At 48.1% G+C, this 12357-nt stretch overlaps 1 protein-coding gene across 2 annotated transcripts; it reads left to right on the top strand.

The window, feature by feature from the left end:
- Positions 1 to 7346: 7346 nt before the first annotated feature.
- Positions 7347 to 10352, top strand: LOC140708626 (C-C motif chemokine 3-like 1). 2 transcript variants are annotated; one of them, XM_073004832.1, is made up of 3 exons: positions 7347 to 8289; positions 8983 to 9097; positions 9511 to 10346. In XM_073004832.1, exons 1-3 carry the CDS (start codon positions 8214 to 8216, stop codon positions 9599 to 9601), a joined length of 282 nt encoding a protein of 93 aa, XP_072860933.1. In that variant the 5' UTR covers positions 7347 to 8213; the 3' UTR covers positions 9602 to 10346. The 2 variants fall into 2 exon arrangements, with proteins under 2 accessions (XP_072860933.1, XP_072860932.1); XM_073004831.1 differs by lacking the exon at positions 7347 to 8289 and having other exon boundaries at positions 8738 to 9097; positions 9511 to 10352.
- Positions 10353 to 12357: the final 2005 nt, after the last annotated feature.

The raw sequence follows: 12357 nt of genomic DNA, 5'->3' as shown, positions 1-12357 counted from the left end.
CTGGCAACCATGACTTTTAAGAAATGGGGATCTCCACTTTTCATTTTCCATTCTTTGTGCTTTTTCATAAGTATAAGTATGTGATTTTAAATTCAAAAACCAAGATTTGAGAAGCTGGGGCCTTGCACTAAAAACTGGTTCTTAGTTCTCTTGAACCACTTGCTCTGGGTCCCCCATTGAGGGGGATGAGCTTTGCAGAGAAGCAGAGCCCCAGCGTGTACCCAGCTGCTTAGGGCACAAGCCAAGTGCGCAAGCTTCCTGGGGAGCCTAGTGAGTTAAAGGCACTGCAAATCCTCCCCAAAAGAGGCATCAGTTTTTGGTGGATCCTTGAGTCCAGGAAGGCAATAGACAAGACACGAGGGTTCACCGGAAGACACAACAAAATTGCAGTGAGGAAGGGCTGCAGTCAAAGGTTTTATGCTCCACGAGAAGGGGTTCTCAGGGCTCTAAGCAGCAGGCAGAAGATTTATTGCATGTATGGTTAGGTGATGGTGGCCTACAGTTTTCACTGGGAACTGGCATCAAGAGTAACTCGACCTCCTCCTCATGCACGTTTCTCTCTGTCTCTTTGTGTTTTGTGTCTCTCTCCCCATCTCTCTCGCTCCTTATCCTCTAGCCTCCTCTGTCTCTCTCCCCATCTCTCTTCCTCTCTTACTCCCTTCTCCCCATCTTTCTTTCTCTCTCCTTCTTTTCCACTTCTCTCTCCCTTCTCATCTCGCTGCATGCCACTGTTCACGCTTCTTGGGATCCACATGGATGGGCGGACACAGGACTCCTAGGCTAATTTTCAGGGCACAAGCACAGGGCTGCAGGACGTCGGTCCCCCACCTCCCAGCACCCTCAGAATGAGAGGTGTGGGGTGTGCCTGTGCTCTCCTGGGTGGGCGTCCCATGCTCCAGGAAGCAGAAACTGCAGGACAAAGCTGGTTCAAGTGACATGCCCATGTGGCTGCCAGCTTCCAGCTTGGGATCTGCTGAGGCCGGAGGACACCTGCCCAGGACAGACCCTGCACCAGGGTAGGGGTAAGGGTGGGTTTTGGCGTGGGAATGGGGATGGGAGCAGCCACTGCACACCAGTCCCTGGCTGACTTCCTGTCCCACATCTTGTCATGCAAGGCCTCCCCTCCCACCCCTACCCCTGCCTCTCACCACCTCCACCCCTAGGCTGCCCAGATCCAGACTCCAGAAGTCTCCCAGGATCCAAGAACTAAGGGCAACCACTGGGCTCCTCAGCCCTGAGTCCATGAGTCAGCCACCCCTCTGCAGGCTGACAAACCTTGGCTGTCACTGATCCTCCACCTCAAACCAGCCACAGCCCCATCCCCCCACCAGCATTACCATCTCCTCCTAACCACAGCCCTGAGAGCTCTACTTCCTGGTAAACTTCCTCCTTCCCACCCCGGTCCAGGCAAGTCCAAAGGCCAGCGCCCTCCACCTACCCTTCCTGGGGGCCCCTCTACTGTCTGCTTGCCCAGATGTCTTAACCTGGCTTTCCCAAGCTAGAACAGATGACAGGGATGAGCCCCCAGCCTCTGCCAGGAAGATTTGCCAAAATGTTCTCCATTTAGAAACAGGGGCAGTGACGGGGCCTAGGGATGACCCCAGGGTTGTCACTCAAGCAGCAAGAAGGGCAAGGAGCCCAGTTGACTGCCCTGACCCTTGGAGGACTTGGCCGGGGCTTCACAAGGCCCTGCAGGGGCAGCAGGGGGGCAAATCCACCCTTCTCTGGAAGAAGTAGCCAGGATCCCCAGGAAGCAGCAAATGGGGGCGCCCTGGCAGAGCCCTGCGTGCTGCAGTGCAGGGCCAGCAGGTCTGTACTCAGCCTTAGCCCTGGGGAGTCTCAAAATAGACTGAGACCCTTACAGGTTTGGTTCTGAGTCCCTACCCCAAAACTGATGTAGAATTGTAATCCTGTGTCAAGGGAGGAACCTGGTGGGAGGGGATTGGATCTGGGGACAGTTTTCCCCGTGCTGCTCCCCTGAGAGTGAGGGAGTTCTCAGGAGAGCTGATGGTTTTAAAGTGTGGCACTTCCTCATTCTCCATTCACTCCCTCCTGCCGCCTTGTGATGAAGGTGCCTGCTTCCCATTCGCCTTCCACCATGATTGTAAGTTCCGTGAACTGCGAGTCAATTAAGCCTGTTTCCTTTATAAATTACCCTATCCCAGGTCTTTCTTTATAGCAGTGTGAAAACAAACCAATACAGACCCCTTCCCTGAGGTGCCTTCTCCTTAGGTAACCAGCTGCCCCCATGCTCTTCTGCCCCCTGGTCTTTCTGTTCCCCTCATGAGGCCTAAGTGATCCACATGGCCAGCCCCAGCCCCATCCTACTGCAGTCTGTGTGGCTACTGGAGAGCCCATGCTCATTTCCTCACCCCGAGGGGGCCTGATATGCTTTCTGGATCCTGGAGGAAACTGACCCCCTATTCTCATGCTGGTGCAACTTCTTCCAAGACCTCAAAAGTGGACAATGTGAACTGGTCTTTTTTCTTGTCTCCTCTTGCTAGGACTGCCATTGGGACAATCATAGATGGGCGTGGGAGTAGAGGACAATGTATCAATGGATGGATGGACAGTAGTCCAGGGATTATGTCCCTGTCTGTACTGAACTGGGCCCTTCCTCCAATGAGCAGCCTTCCTGAGTGAGTTTATACAATTGTCCCTTGGTATCCATGGAGGATTAGTTCTAGGATCCCGGGGATGCCAAAATCCATGGATGCTCAAGTCTCTGACATAACATGGCCTAGCATTTACATACAAGCTATGCACATCCTCCCGTATACATTAGACCATCTCTAGATTATTCATGATATGTAGTACAATGCAGATGCTGTATAAATGATTGTGATAACTATATTGTTTAGGGAATGAAGAACAAAGTCTGCACATGTTCAGTAGGGACATAACCATCCAATTTATTTTCTGAATATTTTCCATCTGCTGTTGGCTGAATCCACAGATGCAGAGCTCCCGGTTACGAGGGCCAAGTGTGCTTTGAGAGTAGGGTGGGTGAGGTTGCTAATGAGTACAGGGGAGCAGGTGTCGATCAGGAGGGCCCTGCACTGGGGCATTTGGATGCCCTGTCTCAGGACCTGAGACTCCGTTTGGATGGCACAGGCCGACTTAGCCCAGGCTGGTCTAGACTTCGCTTGCATCTAGAAGCCTGAGACCAGCCTGGGAAACATAGGTGGACCCTGTCTCTACAGAAAAGTCAAAGAAATTAACCAGGCATGGTGGCACGTGCCTATAGTTCCACCTAGTCAGGAGGCTGAGGCATGAGGATTGCTGGAGCCCATGAGTTCCAGGAAGCAGTGAGCCATGATTGCACCACTGCACTCCAGCCTGGGTGACAGAGTGAGGCTTTATCTCTTAAAAAACTTGAGAAATTTAACATAGGTACGATCCAATTAACTAAATAATAATGTGAACTATTATCTAAGGTTATTAAGGCTGGAATTATCCCATTTTTGCCCAACTTCTCGTACCTGTCCCAAGATCCCACCTCAGACTCACCCTCTGCCTTCAGCTCATGTCACCTCAGCTTCCTCCAGATGGTCCCGCAAACACAGACCTGGGCTGAATGGTAGAGCCGATTGCTCGTACACAAGGGGAGACCCGTGGGCAGGGGTTTTCAAATTTAGACTGTAAAAGAGTTTTCCATGGTGTTCCGGAGAACGCCCTTTGAGAAACACTTTGACAGTGAATCCAGGCCTCAGTATCTATCAGCTGCTCTAGTGAATTTTGTGGAAGCTCAGTGAACACCTGCTCTGCAGGGTGCATGTGAAAGGGGTGAGGATGAGTAAGCTGCAGATAAAGAAGACAGGACACAGGGGCCCTGTCCAAGCTCTATCCCCTGCCTTCAGCACTGATGGATCAAATCAACTCTTAGGGAATGGTGGCCACGTGCTGGGCCAGCCCCAGGTTCTCAGGATATGACAGTGATTGACGCAGAGCCAGGCCTTGCCCTTGGGGAGGTCTCCAGCATACACCTCCCTCTACCCTCCCAGCACCCTGCCAAGCAGGCGTCAATGTCACTGTTAATGCACAGAGGAGGAACCTGATGGTTAGACAGGTTCATGGGTTTTCCAGGGTTGCACGGCTTCTGGGGGACGAATGTGACCCTGAGGACAGGGCACAGGCCAGTGTAATGCCAGGTTGGAATGAGCTGTGATCTGTGCCACGTAGAGGCCTAAGCCAAGGTGGGAGTGACTGATGGGAGTCGCTGAAAACACTCTTGGGTCCTCACCTGCTGGCTCCCAGGAGTCCGGAACTGCCAGGAGGGTGGTGGCAGTTCCCCCATCCTTAGCTGGGTGGGCCTGGATAGAATAACAAGGCGAGGGCACATTTCCCCGGCCATTCCCTCCAGGTGCAGCTGTGACCTGCTCATTCCAATTTTGTGGAAATATTTCTACACACACACAATTGCAAGTAGCAGTGGACGTGGCGAGAGGCGTTTGGACATGGGATAGGCAGTATTTTAGAGGCAGAGCCTCCAGGGCTCGCCGAAGGGTTAGCTGCAGGGCTTGAGCGGGGAAGGAGAATCGAGGATGATGTGTTCAAGTCGGTCCATTCACTTCCTCTGTGCCACGCCTGTGCTGGGCACTGGGAGAGACAGATGAGCAAAGGAGGCCCGGTCGGGGGGAGGTGTGGGAGGAAGCCCAGGGTGTCTGGGCACGGTAGGAAGTCAAGAGTGTCTACTGGGAGCTGAGGGCTTATGTCTACCCGGGTGCCATCCAGGTTCTCTGCATGGATGAGTATAAGCTGAGCTGCCTGAAGGAGCAGCTGCTGTTGGTGGTGACCAGCACGTTCCGGAATGGAGACTGCTCTGGCAACGGAGAGGTGGGTGGCGTGAGGTCTGGATGGTCTAGGGGGTTTTAGGGTGCAGGAGGACGCAGGAAAGGGTCTGTGGGATGCAGGACGTCCTATGGAGGGCGTTTGGAAGTCAGTGCTCAGGTCACTCTGGGTCATTCAGGTCATTTGCTGGTCTCTGTCATAATTATTGCCATATGAGAGTCCCACCTTTTCTATGACATATTTTATATATTTCTGTCAATGGCCTACCTGTTTATATTGACAATTTTGTGTTTAAAGGAAACTTGTCTCACTCTCACAAATGGAGAGCCAACAAATCATAAATTCAATGAAAACAAAATGAAGTCAATGAATTTTAGCTAGATACTATTCCCTGACCAAGCAAGGCCTGGTGGAGGTGGTACAACCAGGGTTTGAATTGAGATCTGCCAAGCTTTTGAGTTTATTGTCTTTCCCCCACACCAGGGTTCCTCAATACTGCATTACTGACATCAGGGGCCAGACAATTCTTTGTGACGGGGGCTGTCCTGCACCTGGCAGGATGTTTAGCAGCTTCTCTGGCCTCCACCCACTGGAAGCCAGGGGAATGCAGAAGAGGCTCCTCATTCTCCCATTTCATCCTCAGGACAATATCCAGACTCGAACTTTTCACATCTTCTCCCAGCGTATTAGTTGCTCTCTTTGCTTCCTGCTTCCCTTTCCTGGCTAGCCCAAATCCCACAGTGTAGCTCATGGATTTCTTTCTTCACCTCTTTCAGCTTTCTCACTTCCTCATTCCTCTGGGACACAAAACTTCTCTATTGGTCATCAAAATTCTTTCACCCAACCTATTTCAGGTTGGGTGGTAACATCCAAGGGTAACATCAATCCCAGCTTACAACTTTATTTCTAGAGATAGAGTCTCACATTTTTGCCCACTACTGGGCTCAAGGCATCACCTGCCTCCATCTCCCTAAGTGCTGGGATAACAGCCATGAGCTGCCATGCCTGGCCCCAACTCATAACTTTCTATGTGACCTCAGGCATGTTACTTAAACACTCAGAACCCTGGTTTCTGCATTCATAGGTTGGGATAATACCTACCCCTTCCAGTGACATTTTAAAGATTTTACATAATACCTTACATAAATACATATAATACAAATAGTTTCCCACTCAGGACAGTGCCCAGTAGAGCTGGTGGGCCAGTAACTGTGGTTCCTCCACCTTGCCCTCTCCCTACCAAGCTCCCTTTCCACCTGCCCTGCAATTCCCTTCCGTGTTCTCTTTCATGTGTTTACACGCCTGTCTCTTCCACTAGAATCAGCTTCTTATCAGCAGCGCTATTGACAGTTTGGGCAGAATCATTCTTCGTTGTGGTGACTGTCCTGTGCATAGTAGAATGGTTACAGTGTCCTAGTCTCCACCCCACTCGATGTCAGTAGCACCCTCCAAGCTGTGACAGTCAAAAGTAACTCTCAACATTGTCAAATGTCCTCTGAAGGACAAAATCACCTCTCATTGAGAACCGCTGCACTAGAATGATGGCTACCAAAGTTTTTGGAGCAAGATCTACAATAAGAACCATTTTCTATATGTATATACACACATGGTATGTGAAAAAACCTCGTTAAATCATTCTTCCCCTCACATGTCCCACTCTGATACGTTCTGTTCTGTTTAAAAACAATGAGTAGGTCGACCATGGTGGCTCACGCCTACAATCCCAGCACTTTGGGAAGTCGATGGAGGCTGATCACGAGGTCAGGAGATTGAGACCCATCTGGCTAACACGGTGAAACCCTGTCTGCGCTAAAAATAAAAATAAAATAAAAAGAAAAAGGCAGGGCGCGGTGGCTCACGCCTGTAATCCCAACACTTTTGGAGGGCAAGATGGGCAGATCACCAGGTCAGGAGATTGAGACCATCCTCGCTAACACAGTGAAACCCCATCTCTACTAAACATAGAAAAAAAATTAGCCGGCCGTGGAGGCAGGTGCCTGTAGTCCCAGCTACTCCGGAGGCTGAGACAGGAGAATGGTGTGAACCTGGGAGATGGAGGTTGTAGTGAGCCGAGGTCTTGCCACTGTACTCCAGCCTGGGCAACAGAGCGAGACTCCATCTCAAAAAAAAAAAAAAAAAAAAAAAAAAAAAAAAAGGAAGCAAACTGGGTATGTGCCGTTAGAGGTGGTGTACGTTTTCAGCATTATAAATGAATAGAGATGAATGGCAAGAGTTTCTTTGGTCCATAGATTGTGGTATCTTACCTAGTTTTGGATCTCTTCCACTAAAGGGATTGCCTGTTGAACGTTGTTAGGAATGTAAGCACTGAAGGCAAACTGCCTGGGTTTGAATTTTGTTCTGTCCCTTGCACCCTGCCTAGCTTCAAATCCTAGCTCTACTTACTAAGTTCTTTTAAGGTGATGATCTTTGAGCAAACGTCTTAGCTCCTGTTTTCCCAAGTAAATGGACACAATAGTTGCTACCTTGTGAAGGATTCATGTAATTGACCAGCGTTTACCAAGGAGCATCAGTGTTCAGTTCTAGTCATTGGTGATTCTGTAGTTGGACTGTGAGGGGGTGCTGGGGTGGGGGGTGGTGTGTGTGTGTGTGTTTAGCACATAATTGCATGCGGAAAGGAAAAATACTTTTGATAACCGAGAGGCAGCTTTTCTCTGCTTTTGTGTCAAAAGGGAAGAAATGAGTTGAGAGAGGGAAAGGAATTCTGAAAGCTCTATTCCTCAAAATCAGAAGTACATAGAATGTGTAATAATTTACAGAATTTCTAGACTTCAGCAATCTGATTTTTTAAAATTTATTTTTATTTTTTCAGGTTGAGACTGAGGTAAAGTTAATCTGAGGCGACGTTCTGGATGTACTGAACAGACACCTCGTTCCAGCAGCTACCACTGGCAAGTCCAAGGTTTTCTATTATGAAATGTAGGTTCTACACTAACAATTCACAAGTGTACTTCAATAATTTTCAACAATCTCAGGAATAATTGACTTTGTTTCTTTTTTTTTCTGAGACAGTTCTTATGAGAAGGGATCGGCTAAGAATAGCCTTGGGTTGACACACACCCCTTTTCACACTCACAGGAGAAACCATTTCCCCATGAAGCTAGAACCAGTCATGAGTTGAGAGCTGAGAGTTAGAGAATCGCTCAGAGATGCTATTCTTGGATATCCTGAGCCCCTGTGGTCACCAGGGACCCTGGGTTGTGTAACATTCAGCATGACAGCATCACTATGCTTAAAAATTTCCCTCCTTACCCCCAGATTCCGTTTCCCCATCCGCCAGGGCTGCCTATAAAGAGAAGGAGAGATGACTTCAGACTTCAGGAGGACACAGGCAGCAGAGAGTGGTCAGTCCCTTCTTGGCTGTGCCGACACTCGAGCCCACATTCCATCACCTGCTCAGAATCATGCAGGTCTCCACTGCTGCCCTTGCCGTCCTCCTCTGCACCATGGCTCTCTGCAAGCCAGTCTTCTCTGCACCACGTGAGTCCGAGTTTTGTTGTGGGTTTCACCAGTCTCTGGCCACAGTTAGACCACATCAGTCTTTTCTTGTGGCCTGAGAGCCCCCAAGAGAAAACAAAGAACTTCTTAAAGGGCTGCCAAACACCTTGCTCTTTCCCTTCAAAACTTTTATTTTTATCTCTAGAAGGGGTCTTAGCCCCCTAGTCTCCAGGTATGAGAATCTAGGCAGGGGCAGGGGAGTTACAGTCCCTTGTACAGACAGAAAAACAGGGTTGGAAACAAGTCAGTTTACAAGAGGCGGAATCCAGGGCTGGTTACTTCCCAGTGGGGCCTGTTGTTCACTCTTCAGCTCACCCTCGGTCTCCCAGGAGCTCTGTCCCTTGGATGTCTTATGAGAGATGTCCAAGGCTTCTCTTGGGCTGGGGTCTGACTTCTTGAACCAGACAAAATTCCCTGAAGAGAGCTGAGATAAGAGAACAGTCCGTTCAGGTATCTGGATCACACAGAGAAACAGAGAAGCCACTATGAAGAGTCAAGGGGAAAGAAGCAAATAGACAGAAACAAAGACAGAGATATTTCTCGGCAAAAACGCCCAAATGCCTTCCAGTCACTTGGTCTGGGCAAGCCTGCCTTCCTCAGCCACTCGGGGATCAGAAGCTGCCTGGCCTTTTCTTCTGAGATGTGCCCAGGCTCATTCTCTTCCTTTCTCCGCAGTTGGTGCTGACACCCCGACCTCCTGCTGCTTCAGCTACATCTCCCGGCAGATTCCACAGAATTTCATAGCTGACTACTTTGAGACCAGCAGCCAGTGCTCCAAGCCCGGTGTCATGTAAGTGCCAGTCTTCCTGCTCGCCTCTAGGGAGGTAGGGAGGGTCGGGTGGGGGCAGAGACAGGCCAGAAGGCCATCCTGGAAAGGCCCAGCCTTCCAGAGCCTATCAGGGATACAGGACGCAGGGCTCCGAGGTGTGACCTGACTTGGGGCTGGAGTGGGGCAGGTGTTACAGAGTCAGGAAGGGCTGCCCCAACCCAGAGGAAAGGGACAGGAAGGAGGTAACAGGACCCTCTGGGAGCCCCCCGCCCGGAGTCCCTGAGAGAAGCTCTAGACGGAGATAGGCAGGGGGTCGCTGAGAGAGGAGAAGGTCCCGAGCTGCGCAGGACAGAGAGCGGGATGGAGCGGCCACGGTGGGCCCAGGATTCCCCTGCTGGATTCCCCAGTGCTTAACCTTCCTCCCTTCTCCACAGCTTCCTAACCAAGAGAGGCCGGCAGGTCTGTGCTGACCCCAGTGAGGACTGGGTCCAGAAATACGTCAGCGACCTGGAGCTGAGTGCCTGAGGGGTCCGGAAGCTTCGAGGCCCAGTGACCTCGGTGGACCCAGTGGGGAGCGGGAGCCTGAGCCTTGGGAGCATCCCTGTGACCTCCACAGCTACCTCTTCTACGGACTGGTTGTTGCCCAACAGCCACTGTGGGACTCTTTTTAACTTAAATTTTAATTTATTTATACTATTGAGTTTGTGTAATTTATTTTCGATTTCACAGTGTGTTTGTGATTGTTTGCTCTGAGAGCTCCCCTGTGCCCTCCCCCTTCCCTCACACTGTGTGTGGTGACAACTGAGTGGCTGTCATTGGCCTGCTGTAGGCAGTCATGGTACCAAAGCCACCAGACTGACCAATGTGTATCGGATGCTTTTGTTCAGGGCTGTGATCGGCCTGGGGAAATAATAAAGATGCTCTTTTAAAAGGTAAACCAGTATTGAGTTTGGTTTTGTTTTTCTGACATATTAAAATCACTGGTTAAGAGGAATCATAGGCAAAGATTGGGAAGAGGTGAAATGGAGGGAAATTGGGAGAGATGGGGAGGGCTACTACAGAGTTATCCACTTTACAACGGAGGCACAGTTCTGGAACATTGAAACTGCGAATATGTTATAACTCAAATAGTAATATGCATGCTCTAGGAGAGTTCACTCCTTGAATGGACACCGTTAAGCTGAGTATTCTGTAGCGCACATTCATGATGAATCAAGCTTTTAATAGCAATTACTTACACTGTGGAGGCTTACTCCTACTGAGCGCTTTGTATGCATTGTTCATTTAATCTTATCAATGCAATAGTACAGCTTAGGTGCTATTAATACCTCCATTTGACAGAAAAGTAACCCAAGGCTCAGAAAGGTTAGGCAACTTGGCTGAGGTTACACAGCATGTAAATGGTCAACTCCTTTCCAAAACTGGACTTTTATTAAACTACAGACTATGCTATTAACCACTGACAAATTTATTTCCCCAAACATGATCCCTCTATACTCAAATTTTACCCCATTCTTTAACAGATGATATTTCATCCATTGCAACCACTTCCTGTCAGGATTCTGAGTTGACATAGAGTGTTTGAGCAGTGATTGTTTAAGCCACTTACATCAACATGTTCAGGTGTAGACCTGGGAATTGATATTTTTATCAAGCTTATGAGATGTTCCATAGCCTGTTAATGACTGAGAGCCACTGTCAATAGAATTCACCAGTGTTTTCTAATGTGGTAAGTATCTGCAGATGGCAACAGGTATATAATACATTATTTCTCTAGAATCTATACAAAATAAATAGCTAATGTCAGAGAAGGAAAAGACAACCAGCTTCTGTGTGGAACAGGATGCTGTCTGTAGGTTTACTGTGAAAGGTAAGTTATTTATTAGATGGATTGCCTGCATTATATGTACAAGAAGTGCACACTAAGCTAGAGTCCTTTTTGCAGAAGAAAGAGAAATTCTAAATATTTGTGTGAAAACCAAACGTGTGTTAATTTTTGTGAGCTATGCTTATTTCATTTTGTTTAAAATAATCTAATTTTTGTGTCCAAACATGTTTAGAATTATACAGTTCAAACTCTTCAAAGCGTAATTAAACACCACTGCTTAGCAAATATTAAAATGCACATACTATGTGACCTACATCCCGTTTGACCTGATCCCATTTCTAGGAATCTGCTTTGTAGAAACACTGCCAAAAGATAAGAATATGTAGACATGAGGATATTCTTTGCAGCATGGTTGGTAACGAGCAAAGAAATGCAAACAGTCATCAGTAGGGGATTAATCAGTAGAGGATTAAGATGTCCAGTGGAATATTCTGCAGTCAGTGAAAAAAAAAGCAGCACACATCTATATGTGTGGAAAGTGTCCATAATATTACATGTAAAAGGTATATCTATTTACATGCAGTATATGCATATATATTCTCTACATATGCTACAGAACTATCTGTAAAGGATATTATTTTGTTTTTACTTTGAAAGCCATATACGCATATATATTTACATAGGCAAATATTTGGAAAGATACACATCAAATAGCTAACTCTCATTTCTTTGAGGAAATGAGGCTTTTTTTTTTTTTTTTTTTTTTAGGAATGAGGGTTTTTCCTTTTTATATTGTGCACTTTCAAAACTTTGAGTTATTTTTTGATTAACTTGCCTAGCTTACCTCTCTGGTCTCATCTTACCCTATTCTTTGATGGGTGATGTTCCATCCATCACAACCACTTTCTGGTAAGGATTCTGAGTTGACGCAGAGAGGATAGAGCTCAGCCTGGCTTACAGCGTTTTGATGCCATGAAGGCTTTCATATAATGAGGGTACAGCAGCAAACACGTCCTCTTGACAAGGCTGTTTCTCTCTCTCTCTTTCATACACACACACACACACACACACACACACGAGCAGCTTTTGTCCCCATAGACGTAGTGAAGGTGTCATCATTCCTTCTTTATTAGCTTTCAGGAGAAAATAGGTGCGTACAACACTTGCCTGCACTGAATTGTTTCTCAAGGTCCAGAAACCCAAAGCTAAACAAAGTTTAATCACGCCCAACATTCCTAAATACGAGCGTTATGAACAAACAGAGTAGGTTGAACAAAGACGCCTGTTAGGGAACGGGAGAATGGGAATTGCATTTTTAACCAGTTCAGCCGGACTGGCAGCCCCTAGCTCTCCTCCCTGGGGGAATTCCCTCCATGGACAATCTGAGATGTGCAATGTGGAGGATCTGCTTTCTGGAGGCTACTGACTTCCTGTCTGTGTGAGTTAGCCTGAG

This window comes from Chlorocebus sabaeus, chromosome 16 (genome assembly GCF_047675955.1).
Source record: "Chlorocebus sabaeus isolate Y175 chromosome 16, mChlSab1.0.hap1, whole genome shotgun sequence".
NCBI classification, from domain to species: domain Eukaryota; kingdom Metazoa; phylum Chordata; class Mammalia; order Primates; family Cercopithecidae; genus Chlorocebus; species Chlorocebus sabaeus.
Note: the sequence above shows the minus strand (reverse complement) of the source record. Positions and strands in the feature narration are given on the sequence as shown.